The 22,523-nt window shown below is 52.0% G+C and overlaps 2 protein-coding genes across 10 annotated transcripts in view; both read right to left on the reverse strand.

Annotated features, from left to right (window-relative positions):
- Positions 1-1,969: 1,969 nt before the first annotated feature.
- On the reverse strand, positions 1,970-19,921 carry TOR3A (torsin family 3 member A). 3 transcript variants are annotated; one of them, XM_053209331.1, is made up of 8 exons: positions 17,920-19,921; positions 17,089-17,182; positions 14,685-15,819; positions 13,601-13,714; positions 12,245-12,510; positions 10,535-10,713; positions 3,250-3,374; positions 1,970-2,798 (listed from the first exon to the last, which is right to left on the reverse strand). In XM_053209331.1, the coding sequence occupies exons 3-8, from the start codon at positions 15,388-15,390 to the stop codon at positions 2,548-2,550; spliced, it is 1,641 nt and encodes a 546-aa protein (XP_053065306.1). In that variant the 5' UTR covers positions 15,391-15,819; positions 17,089-17,182; positions 17,920-19,921; the 3' UTR covers positions 1,970-2,547. The 3 variants fall into 3 exon arrangements, with proteins under 3 accessions (XP_053065306.1, XP_026930123.1, XP_053065307.1); XM_027074322.2 differs by lacking the exon at positions 17,920-19,921 and having other exon boundaries at positions 17,089-17,340; XM_053209332.1 differs by lacking the exon at positions 17,920-19,921 and having other exon boundaries at positions 2,608-2,794; positions 17,089-17,779.
- Positions 19,922-21,002: 1,081 nt separating this feature from the next.
- The window catches only part of FAM20B (FAM20B glycosaminoglycan xylosylkinase), a 41,293-nt gene continuing 39,772 nt past the window's right edge, over positions 21,003-22,523 (reverse strand). For all 7 annotated transcript variants that reach the window (XM_053209336.1, XM_027074323.2, XM_053209334.1 and 4 more), the window contains one exon: positions 21,003-21,999. In XM_053209336.1, the coding sequence (XP_053065311.1) occupies positions 21,768-21,999 (232 nt within the window). In that variant the 3' untranslated portion in view covers positions 21,003-21,767. The remainder of the gene's footprint in view (positions 22,000-22,523) is intronic.

Consider the following 22,523-nt stretch of genomic DNA (forward strand, 5'->3'; position numbering starts at 1 on the left):
CAGAGTTTATCCTTCTCTACGGTAAAATAGATGTCTGTAAGGTAAAGAAGCCGATTTTAGTAACCTCCCTCTGGCACATTCTTCAGCATGTCCTCTCTGGGAGTGAATACTCATTCTTTGATGGATTACACTCTTTGGAAATGGCCAGAGGCATCATCTGGAGCCCAGCAGGTTCATAAGGTGGGTAACGTGTGTCTGTGCGTGCGTGTATCTAACATGAGGTGACCGTAAAGTGAGTTGAGCCTTCATTCTGTCAAAGTCCATTTTGAGGACAACTCCAAATAAATTCGAAAACGTCTTTCACAGGTCGTGTGGAATGTCACAGGTCTTCAGGTTTTTAAAAACGCGAGTCCTTGTTTGGATCAGGTAGGAGCAGGCTCGGTTCAAGGGGTGCACGTGTGGGGTCCGGGTACCGCGGCTGCTGAGCCTCCGCTTACGCGCCCTCACGCTCTGTCTTCAGTCCTTTTCTCCTGCCCGGTTTTGGTCAAGTTGGGAAATCTTGTTTGAGAATCCCAAGGAGAACCTTCCATTGGGATTCTTCCCTCTTGTGGAAGTTGTCACATTTTGCACAGCCGAAGATGTGGCTTTGGCTGAGGAAAGCCGCTTTAGGGATGAGTCACGAAAGCATAGGAGCTGGAGCGGGACCGCCTGGGCCGAGCCCCTCCGGCGCACCTCTGTGCCCTCTCAGGGCCGGCGGTCCCCGTTTAGTAAACGAGGACAGCGGTCACTTAAGTTGTGGTATTAAAGATTACGAGAGGGAACGGCTCCGAAGTGCTTAGCATAGGGCATCGTGGGCTGTTCTCAGACGTTAGTTTCCTAAAACTAGGACTAGGACCAGGGAAAGGCCCCGCCGTGGCTTTGAGTGTGGTGCCAGCTGATGGTGGTTTATTAGATTTTACTTTATCATTCTTAAACAGCAAAGCACTGTGTCCTGAGCACTTTATAAAGATTAACTCGTTTTATCCTGACAGCAACCCTGTGAGGTAAGTCCGGTTATGCTCGTTTTTACACAAGTAGAAGCCAAAGTCTGACTGCAGTTCTCAGCTTTGTGTGGTCTCAAGGTGGTGAGTGGCTGAGCTGCCGCACTCTGGCCCGGCCAGTGGCTCCAGAGAAGTGCTCAGAACCACCGCGTTCTGCCACCTGTCGTGGTCCCGGAGGTAGAAGAGGGTCAGAGCCTGTGTCTACGACACCACGCGTGGCTAGTGTGATCCGTTCTGTGGCTCCAGAACCTGGAGAGTATGGCTTGTAAAGTGTAGAGCTGGGCTGCCAAGTCATCAGGTCGCCTGCATCTTCCTCCCGAGGTTCCAGACTGAGCCAGTGAGCCAGGAGCGAAAACTGACCCCCCCCCCCCCGCCCCATTTTATTGTGCAGTGAGGTCCAGATCACTGCGGGCCCGTAGGTGGTGAAAAAAAGTGGCTTTAGTTGCGTATTTGAGTACTGAGATTGTGACGTGGCTCAGGCTGGGTACTCCCGAGCCTTGAGTAAATGAGTGCAGTAAAGTGTTAAAGGGGAGAGAGACAGAAGCCTTCTGTTTTTCCAGGGCTAAAGGTAAGACGGTTGCGGAGGGCTTTAAATAAGAGGGGCTACTTGAGGTGATGACAAATGTAAGAGCAAAGACCCGTGTGCAATTCCAGAAAAGCAAAGGAACCAAGAGAAGGGAAGAGACCCATAACTCACAGCCCCTGGGTGTCTAGAGGCACAGTGTATGCGTTTATACGTGGCCATTCAAACCTCAAAAAAGACTTTTTCTTTTTACAGCTGGGAGCCTGGGAGTGACGTTTTCATACACAAGAGCAAGACGCTGTGAAAGCGTCTTCAGTGAGAGGCTGAAGTAACCCGGTTCAGCTGACCAGGCACTCGCCCTGTCAGCTCCGTGAGCACCAGCACGTCTATATCAGTAGGACCCGGCTTTGGGAATGTTGCTGGGTGAGCATGATTACTAGGTCTCAGTAAGAAAGCAGGCTGAGGGTTTTAGAAAAATACAGAATTTTAATTTTTATATATATGACACAGGCATGTCAAAGCCCCTAACTTAAATTTTTCTTTTAGATTTACAAGAGAATTAGTCATAACCTATGCTGACATGATTTATATATACATATAGATACATATATATATATATATGTATGTATCTATATATATGTATATAATTCTGTGTACTTTTTCCTTTAGCCTGAGGCTTTTTGCTCATCTGCTCACAGAAGCTACCCAGCTTCCCTTGGGGAACAACTTGAAAACTAAGCCACCCGTCCCGTAAACCTGAGCAGCTCCATTGTTCCATTCCCTGTCACCAAGGGTCCCACAGTCACAGGCGTCTGCAAGCAAGAGCTGAGATGTATCTTCCATGTGGCTTTCTCCGACCACCTGGCCCACATTTCAGAATGTGGCTTTTTAAGGCACCAAGTGATTGAAAGAACTGGCTCCGCTTCTGATTTGAGGCCCGCCTTCTTCCCACACCTTGTGTGGGTGAGTGACCGCGGGAGGCCAGCCAGCCCCGATGGGCCGTTAGAGGAGGGCAGGCGGCTTCAGGAAGTCTTCCTCTTGCAGTCAAGGCAGGAAATAGTTAATTCTCTGGGAAATAGATTTGCAGCCCTGAGAAGAGAAGAGTTGCTCCTCCTTGGGGACGTACACCATCATCTTGGCAATTTGGTCCAGTGCTTCTTCTGTGTACGGGAGCTCCTGGCTCAGGAAGGCGTCGCGTGCACACAGCCTCACGTGGCGATACTCCAGCGGCAGGAAGGGGACGAAGAAGTCAATCAGGTTTTCTTTGACAAGACGGCTCTGGCCAAAGCCACTGTCTGAAATCAAGACCAGAGTTACATGGCGTCTACCTGGGGCTGACCCCAACTGGAGTTTTAAGGTGTTCCCCAACCCTAAAGCCTGTGTCCAGATCTACACAGCTGCGTCTTCTTTTAGGGAAAGTGTGTCCCAGGTGAAGGGGGCCGTGGGGCTAGGACTGCAGGTTTATAGTTTCATCTGACAGCAGAAGGTGGCTGGAGGCATGAACCACTGAGCTCACAGACTCTTGCTCAGGGTCCACAGGCTTCTACCACTGCCTGGATTCCCAGGGCTGGGGGGCAATTACTCTCTCTCACGGCATTTTCAGAAAAGGAGTTGGGCTTTCTTAGGCCCTCTTGTGCCTACTTGGAGTTGACAATGAGATGATTACAGTGTGTCCTCTGTGCCTTGTCAACCTCAGAAGCCCACATTCCCACACATACAGCTTCTGTGAGGCTGGGGGCCCGTTACCTGTGGACTTGGCAATCTCGGCCTCGAGCTGGGGCACCAAGTGGTCCAGCTTAATGTCTTCCCGGGACCACCCGGCCATAAGCAGATTCAGGACAGCCTCATTGATGACACTGCCTCCAAGGTTACTGGAAGAAACAAGGACTTGTTAACAAATACTAGTATTTTTATATTTATCTTCCAAATGGAGAACTTGATCACTGAAACCTACGGGACTGGTGACTGGAGGTCAAGGAGTGTCTCCCCCTCCAAGGGATCTTGTCACAACCCAAAGTCTAAACAGAGGACCTTGTCCTGCTTTGCCAACCACCCTCCCTGTTTTGCTCCCTTTGACACACGCTCCCTGAGGCTGTGCTAGGTGCAGGGAGCAAAGCGATTGTGCGATGTGGTCCTTCCCCTTGACCTCTGTGAGGCAGGAGAGGCGTGTATGATGCCGGGACTGCGGCGCAAGTGCTGAGGGAGGTGCACCTAACACTTAAGAGGGAGCATGAGGCTTCTGAGCCCAAGCAGACCAGACGGGAAGGTGTGTGTCCAGGTGTGGACCAGAGGGCTTGCGGGCTTCAGGTTCCAGAGGAGCAGAGGCATGAAGGTAGGTGGAGGCTCGCGTGAGGAGAGGCGTCTGCCACACCCACGGAACCGCGCTCATCGGCGGAGGAGAACCACTAAGGGGTTTGCGCTTGGGAGTGTAGGGTGGTGCGGTGACCTGATTTGCTTTTCTTCCTAATAAGATCATTCTAGGGCCACGGAGGTCGGATTGAAGACACACAGGATGGTCGCAGAAAGGTCAGGGAGCTGTTTGCGGTAGAAGGGTTTAAGAATTAGTTTAGGAGACCCAGCTGTCAAGACCCTGTGACTGACGGATGTGAGGGAAAGGAGGCCATCGAAGAACACGAGCATTTGCCGAGAGCTGCTTGCTATCTGCAACCCCCCCCCAGCTGCTGACAAGTGGAGTGAATGTGGGAGAAGGGTGGCGACAAAAGCCTGGTTCTACACCCACGAGTGTTTTATATTCACCCTTGATCTCTCCAGGGGTTGGGATATCACCAGGCAACTGGAATTATGGGTCTGAAGCAGACTGGGTTAGAGAGATGAGGAAGGGAGGAAGAGGAAAGGATATGAGCACCACTGCCAGGGGAGCTGGGAGCACTTTCTCCGATCCCCCCAGCCCCGTGCCTACTTCCCTCCCCACACACTCTCCCTTTGCTAGGCCGCAGCTTCCCAGGCCTTCCAACAGCTCCTTAACCTAAGCTCTGCCCCTGCTTATTGCTCAGGCCCAGCAGAGGGAGGGAGTGGCTCTGCCCCTCTCGCTCGCAGCCATATTAACCCCTTTGTTTTGCATTTGAGTGTGGCTCCTGTGCCAGGCTCCATGTGAGGCTCTGCGACAGAGGAGGAGCTGCGTGCTTCTCTCCCTGCCTGCCTCCACCCATGGGTAGGCCAGGACAGCGCAGTGACCCAGTGCCTCCTTCCTCAGAGGGCTCAGCGTGCCCCCACAGCCAGCTTTTCCCAGCAGTCCTGAGTCCCAGGTGGAGGGTCTGGCAGGGACAAGGGTGGTCCCCACCCCTTGCTCAAGGTCAGACACCGCCAGACTTCCCCTGACCCCTTCATGTAGGGAAGCTGCCGCCCCACACCCTCCAGCTGGAGGAAGGCCTGCCAGGCAGGTCGTCTACACAGGCAAGTGATCACGACTGCATCAGCCAAGGCAAGAGCTGTTCCCTGCCAAGGGATTGCCCCATCCTGCACTCCCCATGTGAGGCGAAGGCAGGTTTACACGTGCACAGGCTGGAGGGCAGGTACTGGTGACAGGAGTGAGATTTACTCATGGAGCCCCTGGAGCATGGAAATACCAGGTGCTCAATAAAGGTGTATTAAATACATGGACGTCTGTGCACATCTGTCTACGCTGTTCCCATCTACCTTCTGAATTTCTCTTGTTTTGTCCCATAGCCAGTGTTGTCTTCCTCTGTGTAACAGGCTTTTCTGTCACCCACCAAGACGTGACATGGGCCCCTTCTCTATGCACCATGTTCTCCTCTAGGCTTCAGCTCCTCAGGACCCACTCTGGCACCAGGATTGCACCATTAGAGAGATGCTGCCTTCCTGGCTCGCTCCAGTTCTCTTCCACCTCCTCCCAGGCCACCAGTGGGCCAGTCCTCTCAGCTGGCTCAGGGGCAGGACAACAGGCCCTCGGACCAGCTCTCAGCTCTAAGGCCCCTCCAGACCATTCCACCAAACCTAATTGCTAATAGGTCTGTCTTAAAGACGAGAGATAGGGGCACCTGGGTGGTTTAGTCAGTTGAGCGGCCGACTTCAGCTCAGGTCATGGTCCTGTGGTTCATGGGTTCAAGCCCTGCGTCGGGCTCTGTGCTGACACCTCGAAGCCTGGACCCTGCTTCAGATTTTGTGTCTCCTCTCTCTCTGCCCTTCCCCTACTTGCGCTCTCTCTCAAAAATAAACATTAAAGAAACATTTTTATACTAAAAAAATAGATATAAACAATTATTAATCTCTCAGAGCCTTAGTTTCCTCACTTGTGAAATAAGAGAATTGGACCAATTTAAGATTGCCTCCTTAGGTCACCCTAGATTCAACAGTCAACAAATACACATTTCTACAAGCATCTTCTGTGCACTGGGGTACAAGGCCCTTGATTCCATGAAAAATTCACATTCTTTTAATTCTTCAAAAAGCCCTTTCTGTTCTTTCCCTGACAACAGCCCAAAGAGAACAGAACAGACGTTAACTCCCCTTTCACCTCACGGCATCACCGAGAAGAGGCCAACAGCTCCCATTAGAGCGCCACGACCCCACTCGAGGCGCGAGCTCCACTTGGTAGAAGCGAGTGAGAATCATCAGCCTGACTCCAGCCTACCACCCAGGACACCCCGCCACCGCTCCCGCCGCCTCCCTGCTGCCGTCCGATGCCACCATAGGGCAGCCTGCAAAGCCACGGGCGCCTTGCTTCAAACAGCAGGCTGAGGAGTTTTTTCAGGATTCAGCTGCTGGCCTCAAACAGTGTAACTAGTCCCCACCAGCAGTTTGAATCAGCTGTGCCTTTCTGCCAAACCCAAGAGCCCTCAGCACACCGGTGAGGCCACTATAGAAGTCAACTCCAGAGACTCCCATGCTGTCCCGACCCATCCCTGGAACACAGAGGGTCCCTGACTTCCAACTTTTCGACTTTACAATGGTGCAGATGCAGTAAGCATTCAGAAATCTTACTTTGAGTTTTGATCTTTCCCTGGGCTAGCGATGCACGGTACGATCCTTAGCTGGGATGCTGGGCAGCAGCCACAGCTCCCAGCCAGCCACGTGATCACAAGGGCCAACGACCGATATCCTTACTGCCATTCTGCACCCACACAACCACGTTGTTTCTGTCAGTACAGTATTCATCAACGACACGAGCTGGTCAACGATTCATTGCCACATGGGCTTCACCTTCGACGGTTTTCCCCACTGTAGGCTAATGCGCGTGTTGCGAGCACATTTGGTGTAGGCTGGGCTAAGCCACCGTGTCCGGCGGGTCAGGTGTGTCAAACATGTTTTCAATTTACCACGAGCTTATTGGGACATAGTTCCATCGCAGGCTGAGGAAGATCTGTGCCCGAAAGCCTTCAGGGTGTAGAAGGGCTGCTTTCTGGACCCCCAGGGGCAGGAGTGGGGACGGCACTGAGCTGCGCTGCCAGCCTGGCTGACCTGAGGGCTCCGGGTGGTGAACGCCCAGGCCTGTCAAGGACCAATGACTCTCCCAGGTGGGACACAGGCCGACACCAGCACCGCTAGAGCTGGAGACCCTTGTCCCAGGTGTGCGCCCTCCTCCCCAGAGGGTTCCTTGATGGCCGGCATGGCCTCTCCCTCCCCCAGCAAGTGGGGGCCCACATGGGGCTTTTCCCCCGGTGGCTCTCTCCCCAAGCCCCACTGCCACCCCAGCATTACATCCATTGACTGGTGACCGCATGGCCTCAGATGGTAGGTAAAGGCCAGGTCACTAGGGGAAAGGGCAGGGCTAGAGGGGACTGGGGCACCGCTGGTAGGTCAATGACCAAAATACTATGAAGACAAATGTTTGCCTAGAGACTGCAAGGTCACTTGGGTCGTATGAGGAAATCCTAGCACTGGGGAGGGTTGTCCAGGCGGAGAGCTGAGTGGGAAAGTCAGTGCCCTGGCACTATGGCTCAGGTCAGAAAAACGTCTGCTTTTCTCTCTGCTTTTCTTTTAAAATCACCTTGGGAGCACCCACCCCCGGCTGTGTTTCTTCCCAGGGCACTGTAGTGTCCCATAAGCCTGAATTATAGACCAGGAAGGAAGGACTTGCCATCAACCACTGAAATCCCAACCTGGCGGCAGTTGCAACTGGTTCCATCTTGCCTTGCGGGTCCACAATGAAACAAGAGCTGCCTTCCACGCCTTGCTCCCTGACATGCTCCAAGCAGGATGAAAAACCAGACTCCCTATTTCTCCACCTTCACAGGGTGCACCCAAAACTGAAGAAAATCCCCTAGCAAGCATGTACTGGCCTGCTGAGGGTGAGAAGTACCTTGTGCCTTGTATTGGCTGCTTGTGAAGCATTTCGGGTTGGGCCAGCAGGGTCCCAAACCTGACTTCTAACAGACCTTGGGCAGGACTTTCCCAGCTGGAGCCACCATAAAAAGATAGGATTGAACAAGCTGATTTCTCAATTTTTCTTACAAAGCCATTTCCAGAGCATACGGGCAAACCAAACAGGAAGTGCAGTATAATGGTCAAGAGTCCTGCATGGCCTCGCTGCAAATCTCAACCAGGTGTGAAAGCGTGAGCTTTTCATTCAACACATCATACCCTGAATTTCAAGCCAGCGACTTCCCCTCGTGATCACAGAAGAACCAGACCTTCCAAGGCTGGAGAAAGAGCTAGCCATATTGGACTTAGTGGGAACCACCCTCCACCTGGGTCTACCTGGGGAATTTTCAAAGGTAGTTTGTACCTAATTTTCAACAAATGTGCTGATTTGAAAACAATGCTCTTTTAAGAAGGGACTCGCAGTGTGTGAATTATATTCCAAGCTATATTACAAGGCCATAATCAAAACAGCATAGTATTGGCATAAAAACAGACACATAAATCAGTGGAACAAAAGAGCCCAGAAATAAGCCCATACATATATGGTTAATTAATTTATGACAAAGGAGGCAAGAATATACAACGGGGAAAGAACAGTCTCTTCAATAAATGGTATTGGGAAAACTGAACACCACATACAAAAGAATGAAAACTGGATAACTGTCTTGCACCATACCCAAAAATTAACTCAGAATGGATTAGATGCAGCGTGAGACCTGAAACCATCAAACTCTTAGAAAAGCTCTCGAACGTCAGTCTTGGCAATGATTTTTTTGGATAGGACACCAAAAGCAAAAATAAGTGGGACTACATCAAACTAAAAAATTCTGCACAGCAAAGGAAACCAACAAAATGAAGCAGCAACCTACTGAATGGGATAAAGTATTGTAAAGTTATATATCTGATAAGGGTTAATATCCAAAAAATACAAAAAGCTCATACAGGAGTACCTGGATGGCTCAGTCGATTAAGTGTCCAACTCTTGATTTTGGCTCAGGTTATGGTTCTTAAGATCTCATGGTTCTTAAGATCAAGCCCCATATCAGGCTCTACACTATCAGCACAGAGCCTTGTTGGGATTCTCTCTCTCTTCCTCTCTCTCAAAAAGTAAACATTAAAGGGGCACCTGGGTGGCTCAGTCGGTTAAATGTCTGACCTCGGCTCAGGTCATGATCTCGTGGTTTGTGAGTTCAAGCCCCGTGTTGGGCTCTGTGCTGACAGCTCAGAGCATGAAGCCTGCTTCAGATTCTGTGTCTCTCCATCTCTCGGCCCCTCCCCTGCTCATGCTCTCTGTCTCAAAAACAAAAACATTAAAAAAATTTAAAAAAAAAGCTCATACAACTCAACGGCAAAAATAATCTGATTAAAAATGGGCAAAAGATCTGAAAAGACATCTTTCAAAAGAAGACATACAGACAGCCAACAGGTACATGAAAAGGTGAATGATCACTCATCATCATGAGAATGCGAATCAAAACCACAATGAGATGTCACTTCACATCTGTTAGAATGGCTATAACCAAAAAGACAGGCAATAACAAGTGTTACTGTCCAGGATGTGGAGAAAAGGGAAGCCTTGTGCACTGTTGGTGGGAGTGTAAATTGATGCAGACGCTACCAGTAAACACGAGACTCTTCAAAAAGCTAAAGGTAGAATTACCATATGATCCAGCAATTACACTTCTGAGTATTTATCCAAAGATAATTAAAATATTCAAAAAGATATACATGCCCCCACGTTCACTGCAGCATTATTTACAACAGCCAAAATATGGAAACAACTTAAGTATCCATCAATGGATGGATGACAAAAATGTGCTCCGCCCCACACACAATGGAGTATTATTCATAAAACTCCATAAATTTCCTAATGAAATCTTGCCGTTTGCAACAACATGGATGGACCTTGAGGGCATCATGCTAAATGAAATAAGTCACAGAAAGACAAATACCGTATGATCCCTCTCACGTGTGGAATCTTAAAACAACAAGAACAACAACAAACCAAGCTCACAAATACCAAGAACAGATGGGTGGTTGCCAGAGGTCAGGGGCAATTAGTTAACAATGCTGCACTGCATATCTGATAGGTGTTGACGTTAGATCTTGAAAGTTCTCATCAGGAAAAAGTGTAATTGCGCATGGTGACGGGTGTTAACTAATTGCAACCATTTTGCAATACGGATATATACAAATAGCGAATCCCACTGAGCACCTGAAACTAATGCTCTGTGTCAATTATACGTCAAGAAAAACAAATCCCCAAAATGCCCTTCTAAGAGGGGATCCCCTGTGAGTGGTCCCTCCCTGAGGAGGCCATGTACTAACCGGGGGATCGGAGGGGAGCCTCCCCACCCTAACACGGCCATGGGAGAGGACAGATGAGCGAAGGGTGGCCCGGCGCCGGCGGTGGGGGTCAGGGTGGGAGGCAGAATCCCTCCTCAGCGGTAGGATCAGGGCAGGACCCGGGAGACGGAGGGCTCCCCACCCCTGCCCCCACCCAAGAGGCTGGGCTTCTGTTTTCTCCACTGGGGTGTGTGGTTTCCCTTTGCGGGAAAAGGGTCTGCAGCCTCGGAGAGCGTGGAAGCTGCTCCCGCCAGCCACTCGAGGAGCCTGGCAGGCGCGGCCCCGGGCCAAGCGCTCTCCCTGCCCTTACCCAGCCCTCCTGCCCTTGTTGCTCACACCTCACCTGAGAAAGAGAAAGATGGTTCTCGGGGACTCGACCCTGTGGTTCTCGGGGGCCCGGGCTTCCATGTGTGACCGGAGGGCCTCCAGCAGTCCTGGATGCAGCTTCTCGGCCTCGTCGAAAATGAACAGGGTCTGGGGGCAGCGCTCCTGTGTCTTCCTGATCTGACTTGTTAGCTGCTCCTGCACGGAATACGGGGAGCTGCTGGGAGCTGGGGAGCCGGGAAAGCACATCCCCACCCTGCAGCCGCCAGGGCCCCAGGGAGCCCATCTGCAACGCATCACCATCACCGGCTTCCACCCCAGGCCTACCAATCCAAACCTCCGGGGGCGGGGCGAGGGCCTACACCTCTGAGGAGCTTCCCAGGTGATTCTCATGCACCCACGGTTTGTGAAGAGGAACCAGGCCCCAGCCCTAGTCCTGCTCCCTGTGCTCCAGGACGAGGTCCCGTCCCAGCACGTCCAGGCACCCTCCCTAGGGGTGGGAGGCAGGCTCTACCATAGGAGAGATGGGCAGAGCAGGCTCAAGTGCCCAGTGTTGGCCACAGCCACCGGTCTTGAACTCCCAGGAGCAAGTGCTCACTGGTCTTCAGGCGAGGCTGACCTCTCAGAGGAGCCGCCCTGCAGGGCTCACCAGGAGAGCAGGGCCGGCTCCTGCCCGGGGTGGGTGTCAGCAGAGCCCACAATCAGTGTCCACCTCTAATATCCCTGGATTCTGCCTTCAGGCCCCTGTCACTGTGTGTGTGTGTGTGTGTGTGTGTGTGTGTGTGTGGTGTGCACGGTGTGACAGCGAGTGTGCACATGTCAGTTTTCACAGCGGAAAACAGATCCACAGCAGTTCTGCTCTTTCTGGGAAGACCTGGCCACCAGTCGCCAGCCCTTGGGACATGTCACGCCACCTCTGCCCTCCAGGACTGAGCTGAAGCTGCCAGGTGACTCAGGCAATTTCTGTCTGCAGAGGCTTACATCATCAACCCAGGTTAACACACTGCAAATATAGCAACTAAAAGCCGAAAGAGATGTAGTAATTAGTAATCTCTGTTGTGCTGCAATGCGGTTTGGGTCATCGTCTGGCTTATCTGAAATCCTACGTGTCTGAATGAAGAAACCCAAATCAGCAGAACGGCACGGACAATTTTTGTCCATCTGCTTATTGGTGTGTGATGAGCGATTTGAAGAAGACGTGGAAAATCTTATGTGATGTGCCTCTTTAAAAAAAAACAGTATCTGCAACTTCCTTTCCAATATTAATCACAATGACATAAAACAGTACAGAGGAAAGGCTACAAGAAAGTACACCAAAATGCCGTGGTTGCGTCCGGGTGTGGAGATTATGATAAAGCTTTTGCTTTTTCTCTGCTGCACGTTTCCTACATTGCCACTATTTCTAGAACAATTAACACGTGGGTTCTCTGTTCAAGCTTAGCGTCTGGCTGATGAGACAGCTCGAGACAGGTGGTGTTTGGGACAGAAGCCTTCCTTCCACGTGTCCAGGACTTCACCTGTGTGGGGGGGATGTCTGTGTGGCTTACAGCTTCTGTCACGGCGGCCACCTGCTCCCACACCTGGGCTTCTCCGAGGCCCACTTCCCGGCAGGGGATGGCTGGCTTCAGGGCCTCCCTCCCCCCACGGAGGCCGGCCGCTCGGGCTGTCTGAGCCTCTTTCCGGCCTCCGCCTGGCTGGCGAAGCTAGCCCTAGCACTGCCCAGCCTCACCTGGTACAGGTCCACGTACTTCGGGTGAGGAAAGTGGAAGGTGGCGATGAACACCTTGACACAGTCGCTCCTCAGCCCATCCCGGTAGAGGTTCTCCGCCAGCAGCCGCGCCACGAAGTTCTTGCCTGTGCCAGACCAGCCGTGGAACGACAGAGCCAGGGCCTTGTGTGGCTGCGGCGGCTCTAAGTAGCCCCTCACAGCTGTCAGGACCAGCTCCCGGGCCAGATGCTGGCCGTGCAGTCGTACACTCAGGTCCGATGCCAGGCCTGGGGGCAAGACAGAGGGAGCCATGGTCAGGTGCACGTGGGCACGGTCCCTGGGAGGCTGAGCCTCTGAACATCTCTAAGCGGGGATCACCTATCCAGACTTCTTGGCCTCAAAATAAGAAACCACCGTGAAGATCTTGCACCCGAAGGGATTCAAGGGCTATTTTCTGTTACAAACACTTTACTAGCGTGATATTTTATGGATGTGTATCTTGGATCCCTTTTTTTGTTTGTTTAATGTTGAGAGAGGTAGGGAGAGAGCATGAGCACGCCAGCAGAGGAGGGGCAGAGACAGAGGGGGGCAGCGGATCCAAGAGAACTCTGCACTGACAAAGGCAAGCCCAAATCGGGGCTCGAACTCACGGTCAGATCATGACCTGAGCCAAAGTCAGACACTCAACGTACTTCGGGTGAGGAAAGTGGAAGGTGGGCCACCCAGGCGTCCCTGTAATTTTAGTTTGATTTATAGACTATTAGTTGAATTGCATTTAATGTTTGTGAGCAGCTGAAATTAACTAAATTTATAAATCCCCCCCCCCCCCCGCTTCCCCCCACTTGTGCTGAACTCTGGCCAAGAGCACCAATATTAACTGCTGATTTTCTGCAAGAGGTGGGAGAACGAGCTCAAGGGCTATTTTCTGAAGAGCTGGAAAAATCAAGATTGAATTTAGGGAGAGAAGGAATCACCCTTTCTGAAGGCCCTGAAGACACCCCAGAATGGTTGGCAGAGTCCTGTCCGGAGGAGGGAACCCAGCCCCTAGGCCCATGAGGCTGCTTCTGCCCAGAAATTTCAGGACCCCCCACCCCAAATACTTTATGGAGACACCCTCAAATGAATAAATTCAATTCAGCAAACACCTGTTGAGGGCAGGGACTGTGTTCAAAGTCCTCTGCTAGACCTTAGTTCCTTCCAGCCATGAGGTTACAGGGTTTGGGGACAGGGGCTCCCGGGAGTCGGGGTGGAGACAGGGAGGGTGTGCTGTCCGCCACAGGCAGGATGACGAAAGGTACCCTGCGCCCTAGCCGCTCCCCCCTCAATCGCCTCTCCTCCCCACAGATCCGAGCCCCTTTGGCCCCCGCGAGGTCCGACCTGTGAGGTTGTTGGAGATCCTGCAGTCACCGCTGCGGCAGCAGTCCTGGAAGCTGCAGTACCAGGAGGTCAGGATGTCCAGGTACTGCCGGCCCAGCAGGGGAAGGCTCCAGCCTGGAAAGGGGGGCCTGTGAGACGGGCACAGGGCCTATGGCTTGGGGAAGGCGGACACTGCCTCCTCGCAACCAAGCAGAGCAGTCCTTCCGGTCCTCTGTCCCCGCTCCGGAGCTACCCCTCACTCCTCCCTGGGCCTTCCTTGCCCCTTTTCAGGGCATGGGCCGGAGGGGGCACCCCGTCCACCCAATTACCACCCAGCGGGGATACCACTCCAGCACAGGCTCAGTTCACTCAACAGATATGCCTTAAGCACTGGGTGCCAGACCTGCCCACAAGGAGCTGGCAGTCTCGGAAGGAGTCAAGCAGTAGGTGCTGATCATCATTCCTCCTGTTTGCTTCAAGATCTGAAATCATGTGAACCCCAAGGGCCTCTCAATTCCTTTGCCAAATGTCAACTTGAATACACCCAGCACGAGCAAAAACAAAACGAAAGCCACTCACTGGGATTTAGAAATCTTTTGATTTAAATGAAAGCTGTTTAGGGCACCACTGCAGGATTGCCATTACAGTCGTATTACAGGACCCAGAAGGATCTACATAAACTGCAAGGGGCCTCAGAAGCCATCTCGTCCAGGGCAGTGAAGTGACAGCCCTGCCCCACGACTTGTCAGGGCCGGAGCCGGACGGAGAACACAGGTCCAGGACTCCAGGCCCAGCTCCGCCCCCGTCGGCAGCCGAGGAGAGAAGGTGCTGGGGTTGTGGCCGACCGGGGGCTTTCCGTAAAGCCAAGACGGAGGTGGGAAAGAGCAGCTCCCGGGATGAGCCAGGGCGGACTGGCAGACTCCAGGAAGTGTGAGCCGTCTGGAGGGGTCAGGGACGGGAGGCGTGGGCAGGGCAGCGAGGCCCTCCCGGGGGCATCAGGGGGCCGCGCCGGGGACAGGGGGACGGGCCGCTCGGTCCCCGGCGGCGCCCAGCTTCCCAGGCCAGCGCTCGTCCGGCCCCGCGGAGCCCCGGCGGCCCCTCTTACCCAGGGGCCCCGCGCGAGCCTCCTCGTCGCCGTCGCAGTCCTCGGGCCACACGCGGCAGCGCAGGAGCGCCCAGTAGCGCCGGGACAGGGCGGCGGCCTCCCTCAGCCGCTCCCGCAGGCCCGGGAGGGGCTCCTGCGCCCCGTCCGGCGGGCCCGCGTGGCTCGCGCTGGGACGCGGCGGCAGCAGCAGCAGCAGCAGCGGCAGCAGCGGCAGCAGCAGGCGGAGGCGAGGCATGGCCCTCCCGCCGCCGGCCTCGCCCGGCTCTCGTCGGCCCGGGACACTGGCGCCGGCGCGGGAACCGAGGCCCAGGCCGGGCGCCCGCAGGCCACCCCGAGGCCGCCTGCAGGCGCCGCCCACCGCGGGGCTCGCTTCCGGCCGCGCGCTGTTCCGGGGCGCCCGCGGTCTCAGAGCGCCGCTGGTACCGGCGGCAGCTCTGGGGCCCCTCCGAGGCCTGGCAAGGAAGGGCGCCCGCGTGTGCGCTGCCCCTGGCTGCACGGAGGCCCCGGCAGTCTTCTCACCGGGAGCTGGAGGCGGCCGGGTCCGCTGGGCGGGGACAGGCCCCGGGACGCCGGGGAAGTGAAACGGCGCGAGGAACGGCGGATTTCCACAGCTGGGAGCACACCCACACAAGAGGAAGCCTGAGGGCTGCAGTCTGGAGATGCTTGGCTTTTGGAAACTCCCGGTCGGGCGAAGAGCAAGTCTCATTACAAGGAAGTTAGGCTGAGGACTGTGGGCTCTCTCTTGGCTACGTTTGCAACTTTCAAGTGCTTGTGGCACCGAGCGGCTTCTCGGGCACCACTGGCAAGACTTGAGGGCCCCTTTCCTTTGGGACCCCTTTTCCACGACGTGAGAATGCAACAAGCTTGTTAGATTTCGGAAGAGCTTGATGCGTTTTCCAAAATCACTGGAGTGACTGAAGCCACTGGCCTAATGGGAGACATCTTGTCCTTGGAAGACAGTGCGGTCTAGAGATCCGGGGACTTGGCTAATGGCCCAGGCTCACTGGCTTTGAGGGTGGGCTCCGCAGACAGTAAGGGGAGTCCTAGCACCGGGTCTCACAATGCCGCAGTCTCTTAGATCACACTCAGTGCCACTTCTTCCTCGACAGCAGGCCAAACGTGCCCTTTCGAACAGCTGCAGAAACCAGGGAAGCACCTTTGTTAGGACACCACCACGGTTAAGCTGGAAAAGTGGTTATGCGTATGCATATTGTATGTCTTAGCCTCATGAGGTCAACACTGAACCCAAACCTCCCACAGAGCGGGGCCAGGACACCGGCACTGCCCCTCGTGCAGTCAAGCTCAGCCAACCTTTGGTGGAAGGCACACACCTTTACTATTTGGAAATTGAAAACGTGAACTCGTTCAGTAAATGGGCATGAATGGCAACCCAGTATAGGGATTAACTGAACGGCCCCTCCCATTTTCTATGTATGAGCTTGGGTATTAGCTGCCCTGTGCCTCAGTTTCCCCACCTACAGAATGGCATAATAGAAGTCGCTTGACAGGGAAGCTGTGAGCGTTCGTGAGCTCATTCAGCTACATGTTAACTGTTATTACATATGCCCCAGCCTGGATGAAGCTGTGGATGGTTTATAGGGGAGGCTTGAATGATTTTATTTATACTAGTGATGTTTGTAAGTGGATTTATGGTGACAAAATTACTAATATTAACACTAGTTTCTTTTAAAAAACCCAGGTTTTAAAACAAAATAACTGTCTCTGCTTGTAACTTTCATGTAGGACTAACTGCTAATTTCTGCAGTGTTTTGATTTAAGTTTAGCATTTAGTGGTAAATAAAGCAGGTAGCTGGAAAGTTCCTGGACAAACATCTTAATTTCAAGAAGACATGTTTTTCCTAAAAGGTAAACATTTTCCCCCCGCCTTTGTCAGTTCCACGTAGAAACAACGGATCCCAACACCAGTTTTTAGACAAGCTTCCAGTTTAAAGAAATTGCTGACATTTTTCTCAGGGCTTGGAGGCGGTTTGGGGGCCAGCCTAGGAGCACGGGATCTCATAGTTGCCGGTGACATCTAGAGGCTGTTGTGAAAACTACAGGCAGCCACGACAAGCAGTAAGCAAACTCCTACTTGTGCTACTCAAGTGTGGTCCGGGGAGCAGCAGCACTGGTGTCGTCCAGGAGCCTGTTAGAAACGCAGACTCAAACCTACTCAACCCAAATCTGCATTTCAACAAAGTCGAAGAGAAAATGGGCACTCAACACCTCTACTGAGGTCACTGAAATGGGACCAAGCTTTGCAATAGACATCTTCCCGACCCTGCTGGAGACAGAACACAATCTGTCCCGAGACAATCTTTGAGTAACACTCAAGCCTTTATCTCCAATTAAACTTGCACGTAAAAAGCAAACACTGAAACCATAAAATCGTTTCAGAGCTCACCTGTGCACCGGTGGCTCCTCCGTTTAAGGGCTATACTGAAGAGCACGTGACAACACAGCAGACTCAGAGTGTCCTCTCCAGAGACGGAGTGCACCTGATGAAAACCACAGGAAACCCCGAAAGCGATAAAACAGTGCAGGCCCAGGAGGCTGTGCACTTCGGAAGTCGGGGTTGTACACACACGGCTAGCCTGGATCAGTCTCCGCTTCCGCAGTGTAGGTTCTGCCTACCTCTCACCCCCCGCCCCGCGCCCCCGACCCTCTGGGATTCGTTCCCGCTCCCGTTCCTCCTGTAATTCATTTCCAATCGTTCCCGACACGCTCGGGTGCTTCAGTTCTCTTCTGTTGGGCCTGTGAGCTCTGAGGGGTCACCCACAGCCCAGATGTCTACCAGAGACCAAATAAACCCTCCCTACTCCCAGTCGTCTTTTTCAAGCTTTAATACCAGTCTTTCTGACACGCTTGAGAACGAAGCCTGAATCTCACCAGGAAGAGGATCACGTGCGGGGGGTGGTGTCAGTGACCGAGCCTCCCACTGCTATCCAAATGCACATGACAAAAACTGGCGCGAAACTGTGGCAAAGCAAGCAAAAAATCCTTAAAGCGTCTCCTCAGCTAGTTGAGGTTTATGATGCTGGATTTCTATTTCCCAAGTTAAAAACCTGGGTGTCCTAAGAAGAATAATCAGGGGCCCTGGCTCTTCTCCATACTGACAAGTCTTCAGGGTTTGTGATTCTTTACTTCTAAAGAAGCTGCAAGAGTGGACTGAACTACTAAGTATACAAATAGCGCCTACGAATTATCTAATGGGACCTTCTGGTAGAGTCACAACCTGCTATGGGCCTTTTGAAGACGGGTAAGGAAGTGCACAGGTCTCACTCGTCGGATGTCGTGCAACAGCCCCTGCGGAAGTTTACGTGGGTGTAGAAGATGTCATTTTTTTCTGTCCCCTAACAAAACAGGAAATTGGAACAGAAAAACACTGAAAGTATCCTGAAACAAGGGGAAAAAAGGAATCAGAGGAAAAGATGCTACATCAATACTTAATAAAATCTTTATTTATTTTTTCTTCAGAATTGAAACCCAGAGAACACATTAGAAATTTAGGTGCATATCTGTCTTGTTTGGTGTCTTCCCAAGCCCCACCTCTATTTGTGCAACAGCTCTGAGAGGAAATCCTTGGCAGATCAAAATGGAGGGTACTGGTTCCCACACCTCCTCTTAAGCAAATAAATTAGCTTCCCAGTAAGTTATTCCCAGTTCCCCACCCCCCACCGCAATCATTGTGTACTTGTAACACCTTGGTTCCTTAGAAACCTGTGGCAGTAGAGTCCCCGGCCCCTGCCTTTGCAACCCAGACTTGAGGAATCGAAGGGAGAAAACCTGGCCTTCCCCGGACAATAGGTTTCACGAAGTCAGGTCTGTGTGGCTCGCTCGTGTGCCTAGCCACGGCTGGCTCAGCGGAGCGGCTCAGCGGGCGCCTGCTCAGTGAATGGTCTTTGTCACTTGGGGTCCACTCTCAGAGACTGAGAAGAGAACCTTTCACTAGCTTCAAGTTCTTCAGCAACATAAGTCAGTGCTTCCCTGTGTCAAAATAAATACATTTTGTTCTTGCTACACTACATCTACGATTATATACAAACGTATGCCTTTACTCATGTTTCCTGAAGCTCCAGCTCATAAGGTAACTCTTACCAGACAGCTCCCTGACAGATGCTGTTTTCCTGTCACTGGTCAAACAAGAATACAGGGACCATTGAGAATGGAAGCTGAAGGATATGGTGGATGGGAAGGGAAAGCCGGAAGTCTTTTCTTTTTTTTCCTTTTAAGAAATAGAAAAGATGAATTTCCTTGGGAGAATTCGTTGTTCAGGTGACACTGGAAAATTGCCACGTACACAGGATTCATCTTTTCTAAAATAATATGCAATGGATGTACCTGGATTCTTCCATTTCCTCCTTACGTTTCATTTGACACATCAGTCCTCAGTGCAAAGGGAGAAATGCCTTATTAATATATTATTGAACAAAACTCTGAGCAAATCAGTTCCTATTAATTTGTTTTGCACAATTATTTACATCCGAACCCACAACATAACCTCATATTAAAGAATAATTTAGAACGTAACTTCCATACCCATATTTCCCCAAACTCTGGAAGAAGCGTATTTAGGAAGTGGGAGGAGGTAAGGAAATGGCAGGCAGTCCTGATTCTCCTCGTCTGACAATATTAAAACGTACCCATGTCTACCTTTACACGTTCCCCCAGGCACGCTCAACCTCGGGCTGTCCGAGAACGCTTCCAGCAACTTGTCTGAGTATAATAGCGCTAAATAAACCACAAAGAGAACAGGGTCACAGAACTTAAAAAGAGATCTACCTCCATTTTCAAAGAGAATTTAGTTTTTCTGAATTTTAGGGCTATAAGCCTATGCTTGGTTTTTCCAAGATGTGCCTAAGCATGCTTTCCTAGCTTAATCCAATCCCAATTAGAACATGAATCTGTTCTAAGAGTCTTGTCACGACCACCCTATTAGCATATGACTTCAACCACGATAGATCTGAACACCTCTTAAGATCATGAAGTTTAAAACAGTAGAAAAGAGAATGAAATTAAACATTTCTGCAATGTTTTGAAAAAAAGGATGTGACATTTTCAAAGCAGCTCTCCCTCCTGCTTTTTTCCTTAGCAGTATCTTCTACCCTCAACATCATGAATGAAGTTCCCAGTTCGAGACCAATTCTCGCCCATCCCACTGGGACACACTCCCGGTGCCACGTGTCTGCAGGAGCACCAATCCGTCATTTAGTTCGACTAACATTCACCCACGCGGGCGGCGCCGGCCAGCTCCCTGATACTCTGGGTCAGCACTACCCAAGGTGTTCTTGGGCTCAACTGTGAATTTCACTTGATACACACTGTAAATGGCCTTAAAAATCGGAATCTAAGGCCTCCTTTTGTTGACCCGACTTCAGTGTTTTGTGCTAATACCTGTCTTCTTAAATTCCTTTTTCAAGGAGCCCAACCCATTCTTGTGTATGTCTCGAAACGTACATACAAAGCACAAAAGCATCCTGACCTCATGCTATTGTTAAGCGGTGACAGGTTACTTAGCGGCCTTTCAATGCGAGAAAATCAGGGCATACATTCTAGGCTGTTTTCGAAAGGGTGGCTGCCTGACACCGGTCTCCGATGGCTGGCATTAAATCGGCTCGCCCACACGCTTTAAGTACCAGTCTCTGCTTGACAGAAGTGAGAAGCTGGACCGGCACCCGGACAAGAGGCAGAAGAGATGGGTCCCCCGGTGGGCGGGTGCACCGAGCCTGTCCCCCCTGGGGCCCTGTGCTTTACCGCAACTGCTTACGGGTCCGAGTCGCTCTGCCGCAACTGCTTACGGGTCCGAGTCGCTCTGCAGGAACACAGACCGCACTGAGCCCGGGTCGTGGGCAGTGACAGGACACGGGGAAACGATCCTACACCACCGGTTCAGAACGCCCGATGAAATGAAATGAGGACGTTAGGGCTTGATATAAATCAAAATCTTAAGGCCCTTCCTGGTGACCTCCTTAATTTTAAGGCTCAGAATGCTTAAAATTTTTGTTCCCAATCTTCTGCAAGGCCCAAGTCACAGGACAGGTCCAGCCGCCAGCAGGACGAGCACTATCCGCTCTGGGAGCAAGCTGGTTGTTCTCATGAGAAAGGCACAAACAGCATTGCCATTCTCTCAGGAACAGAGGCTTCGGTGACCAAATGCCTTAAAGGCTGAGGTGGAAATTCATTTCCGAAAAGAAATCAGGATGGCAGAGATCACAGGCAACTTCACTCTTATTCAAGGTTTCACCTCAATTCGCTTTGTTAATTTAGAAAAGATGTGCCTGCTTGGGGCAAAAGGGAAAAAGAAAGTCTCCGTGAGAGAATCACACTTGGACAACTTCCGGGTTAACTGGGACACCACTGTGGGAATGCGGGTCTCGCTGAGGTTCGAGTCACGTCTGCGTTTACGCACCTGCCAGAGGGGCTTCTCCGATTCTGGTTCTGCCCCTTCTTCCCTCCTCTAAACTATCCCGAAGAACACTACCACCCAATCACTTAGGAAGGAGCCCGAGCGTCTTTCCCGCCTTTGTCTTTCCCACTAATTCTATCCTAAAAACATATCCCTCCCAGGAGAGCATGCTATTTGGGCTCAACAGAACGCCAGGTCTTACTGGCTGCTACTCCTCAGGAGGCAGGAAAACTCCCAACTGGACTAGTCCTGGTTACAAAAGGACTCAAGAGATTACAAAGTGTTCTCAGAAAATCCACAGGTGTGGAGAAAGGATTAGAAGATGAACTCGAACTACACGCTCCAGAATCAACCCCAGCATTAACCCATCCAGGCGCCACACCTCGATCCACCCTTTGGCACGTGAGTTAGGACGGACCAAGCAGGAGGCCCACCGCGGGGGTGCGCAGATGCCGAGGGGGTCGGGTGGTCTGGCAGGAAGGCTCCTGGGGTCTGCAACCTGTCGTCTCTGCTTTAGTTTCTCCTACAGAAATCACCAAAGGAATCCAAGGCCACCCTGTCCCCTGTCACCCAGAGCTTGCCGCTGGCCGTTTCCAATCCATCGCATACCATTTGGAAGTGATTGTGCTGTTTCTCTAGCTTTGTAAAAAGTAGTTTCACTTATTTTGTGTGGCGAATTACAAGTGGGAAAGAGGCATCCTGTCTTCCACCAGCACAGCGTCCGCCCCAAACTGGTCAGTGCACTGCTTCACGGTGGCCAGGACGCTCAGGAGCCGCTGGTCCACGGCGTCCAGGTGAGGCTCAGACAGCACGGGGGAGATGGGGTCATGGGCCATGGCGGATTTTAAGGCAGACTTCAGCACACCATTCTTTAGGTAGTTCAGTCTGTTCCAGGTAGAAACCCGAATGCTGCAAGAAAGTTTTAAGGCAGATTACATAAAACCGCTTACTATCAAAAGGAGTTTAAAGCTGGCTTGGTAGGCAAAAGTCAAGAAATAACTGGGGCGCCTGGGGGGCTCCGTCGGTTGAGAGTCCGACTCTCGGTTTCAGCTCAGGTCATGATCTCGAGGTTTCGTGAGATCGAGCCCTGCACCAAATTCTGCACTGGCAGCGCGGAGCCTGCTTGGGATTTTGTCTCCCTCTCTCTGCTCCTCCCTGACTCGTGCGGTCTCTGCCCCTGCCCCTCTCAAGGTGAATAGATAAAAATTAAAAAAAAAAAAAAATTGTGTAGACACCTGGGTGGCTCAGTCAGTTAAGCGTTGGATTCTTGATTTTGGCTCAGGTCGTGATCTCATGGTTGGTAGGATTGAGCCCCGCATCAGGCTCTGCGCGGACAGCGTGGAGCCTGCTTGGGATTCTCTCTCTCTCCCCCTGTCTCTGTGCCTCCCCTGCTTGTGTGCTGTCTCTCAAAATAAATAAATAAACTTAATAAA

The sequence above is a fragment of the Acinonyx jubatus genome, chromosome E4 (genome assembly GCF_027475565.1).
Source record: "Acinonyx jubatus isolate Ajub_Pintada_27869175 chromosome E4, VMU_Ajub_asm_v1.0, whole genome shotgun sequence".
In the NCBI taxonomy this organism is placed as follows: Eukaryota; Metazoa; Chordata; class Mammalia; order Carnivora; family Felidae; genus Acinonyx; species Acinonyx jubatus.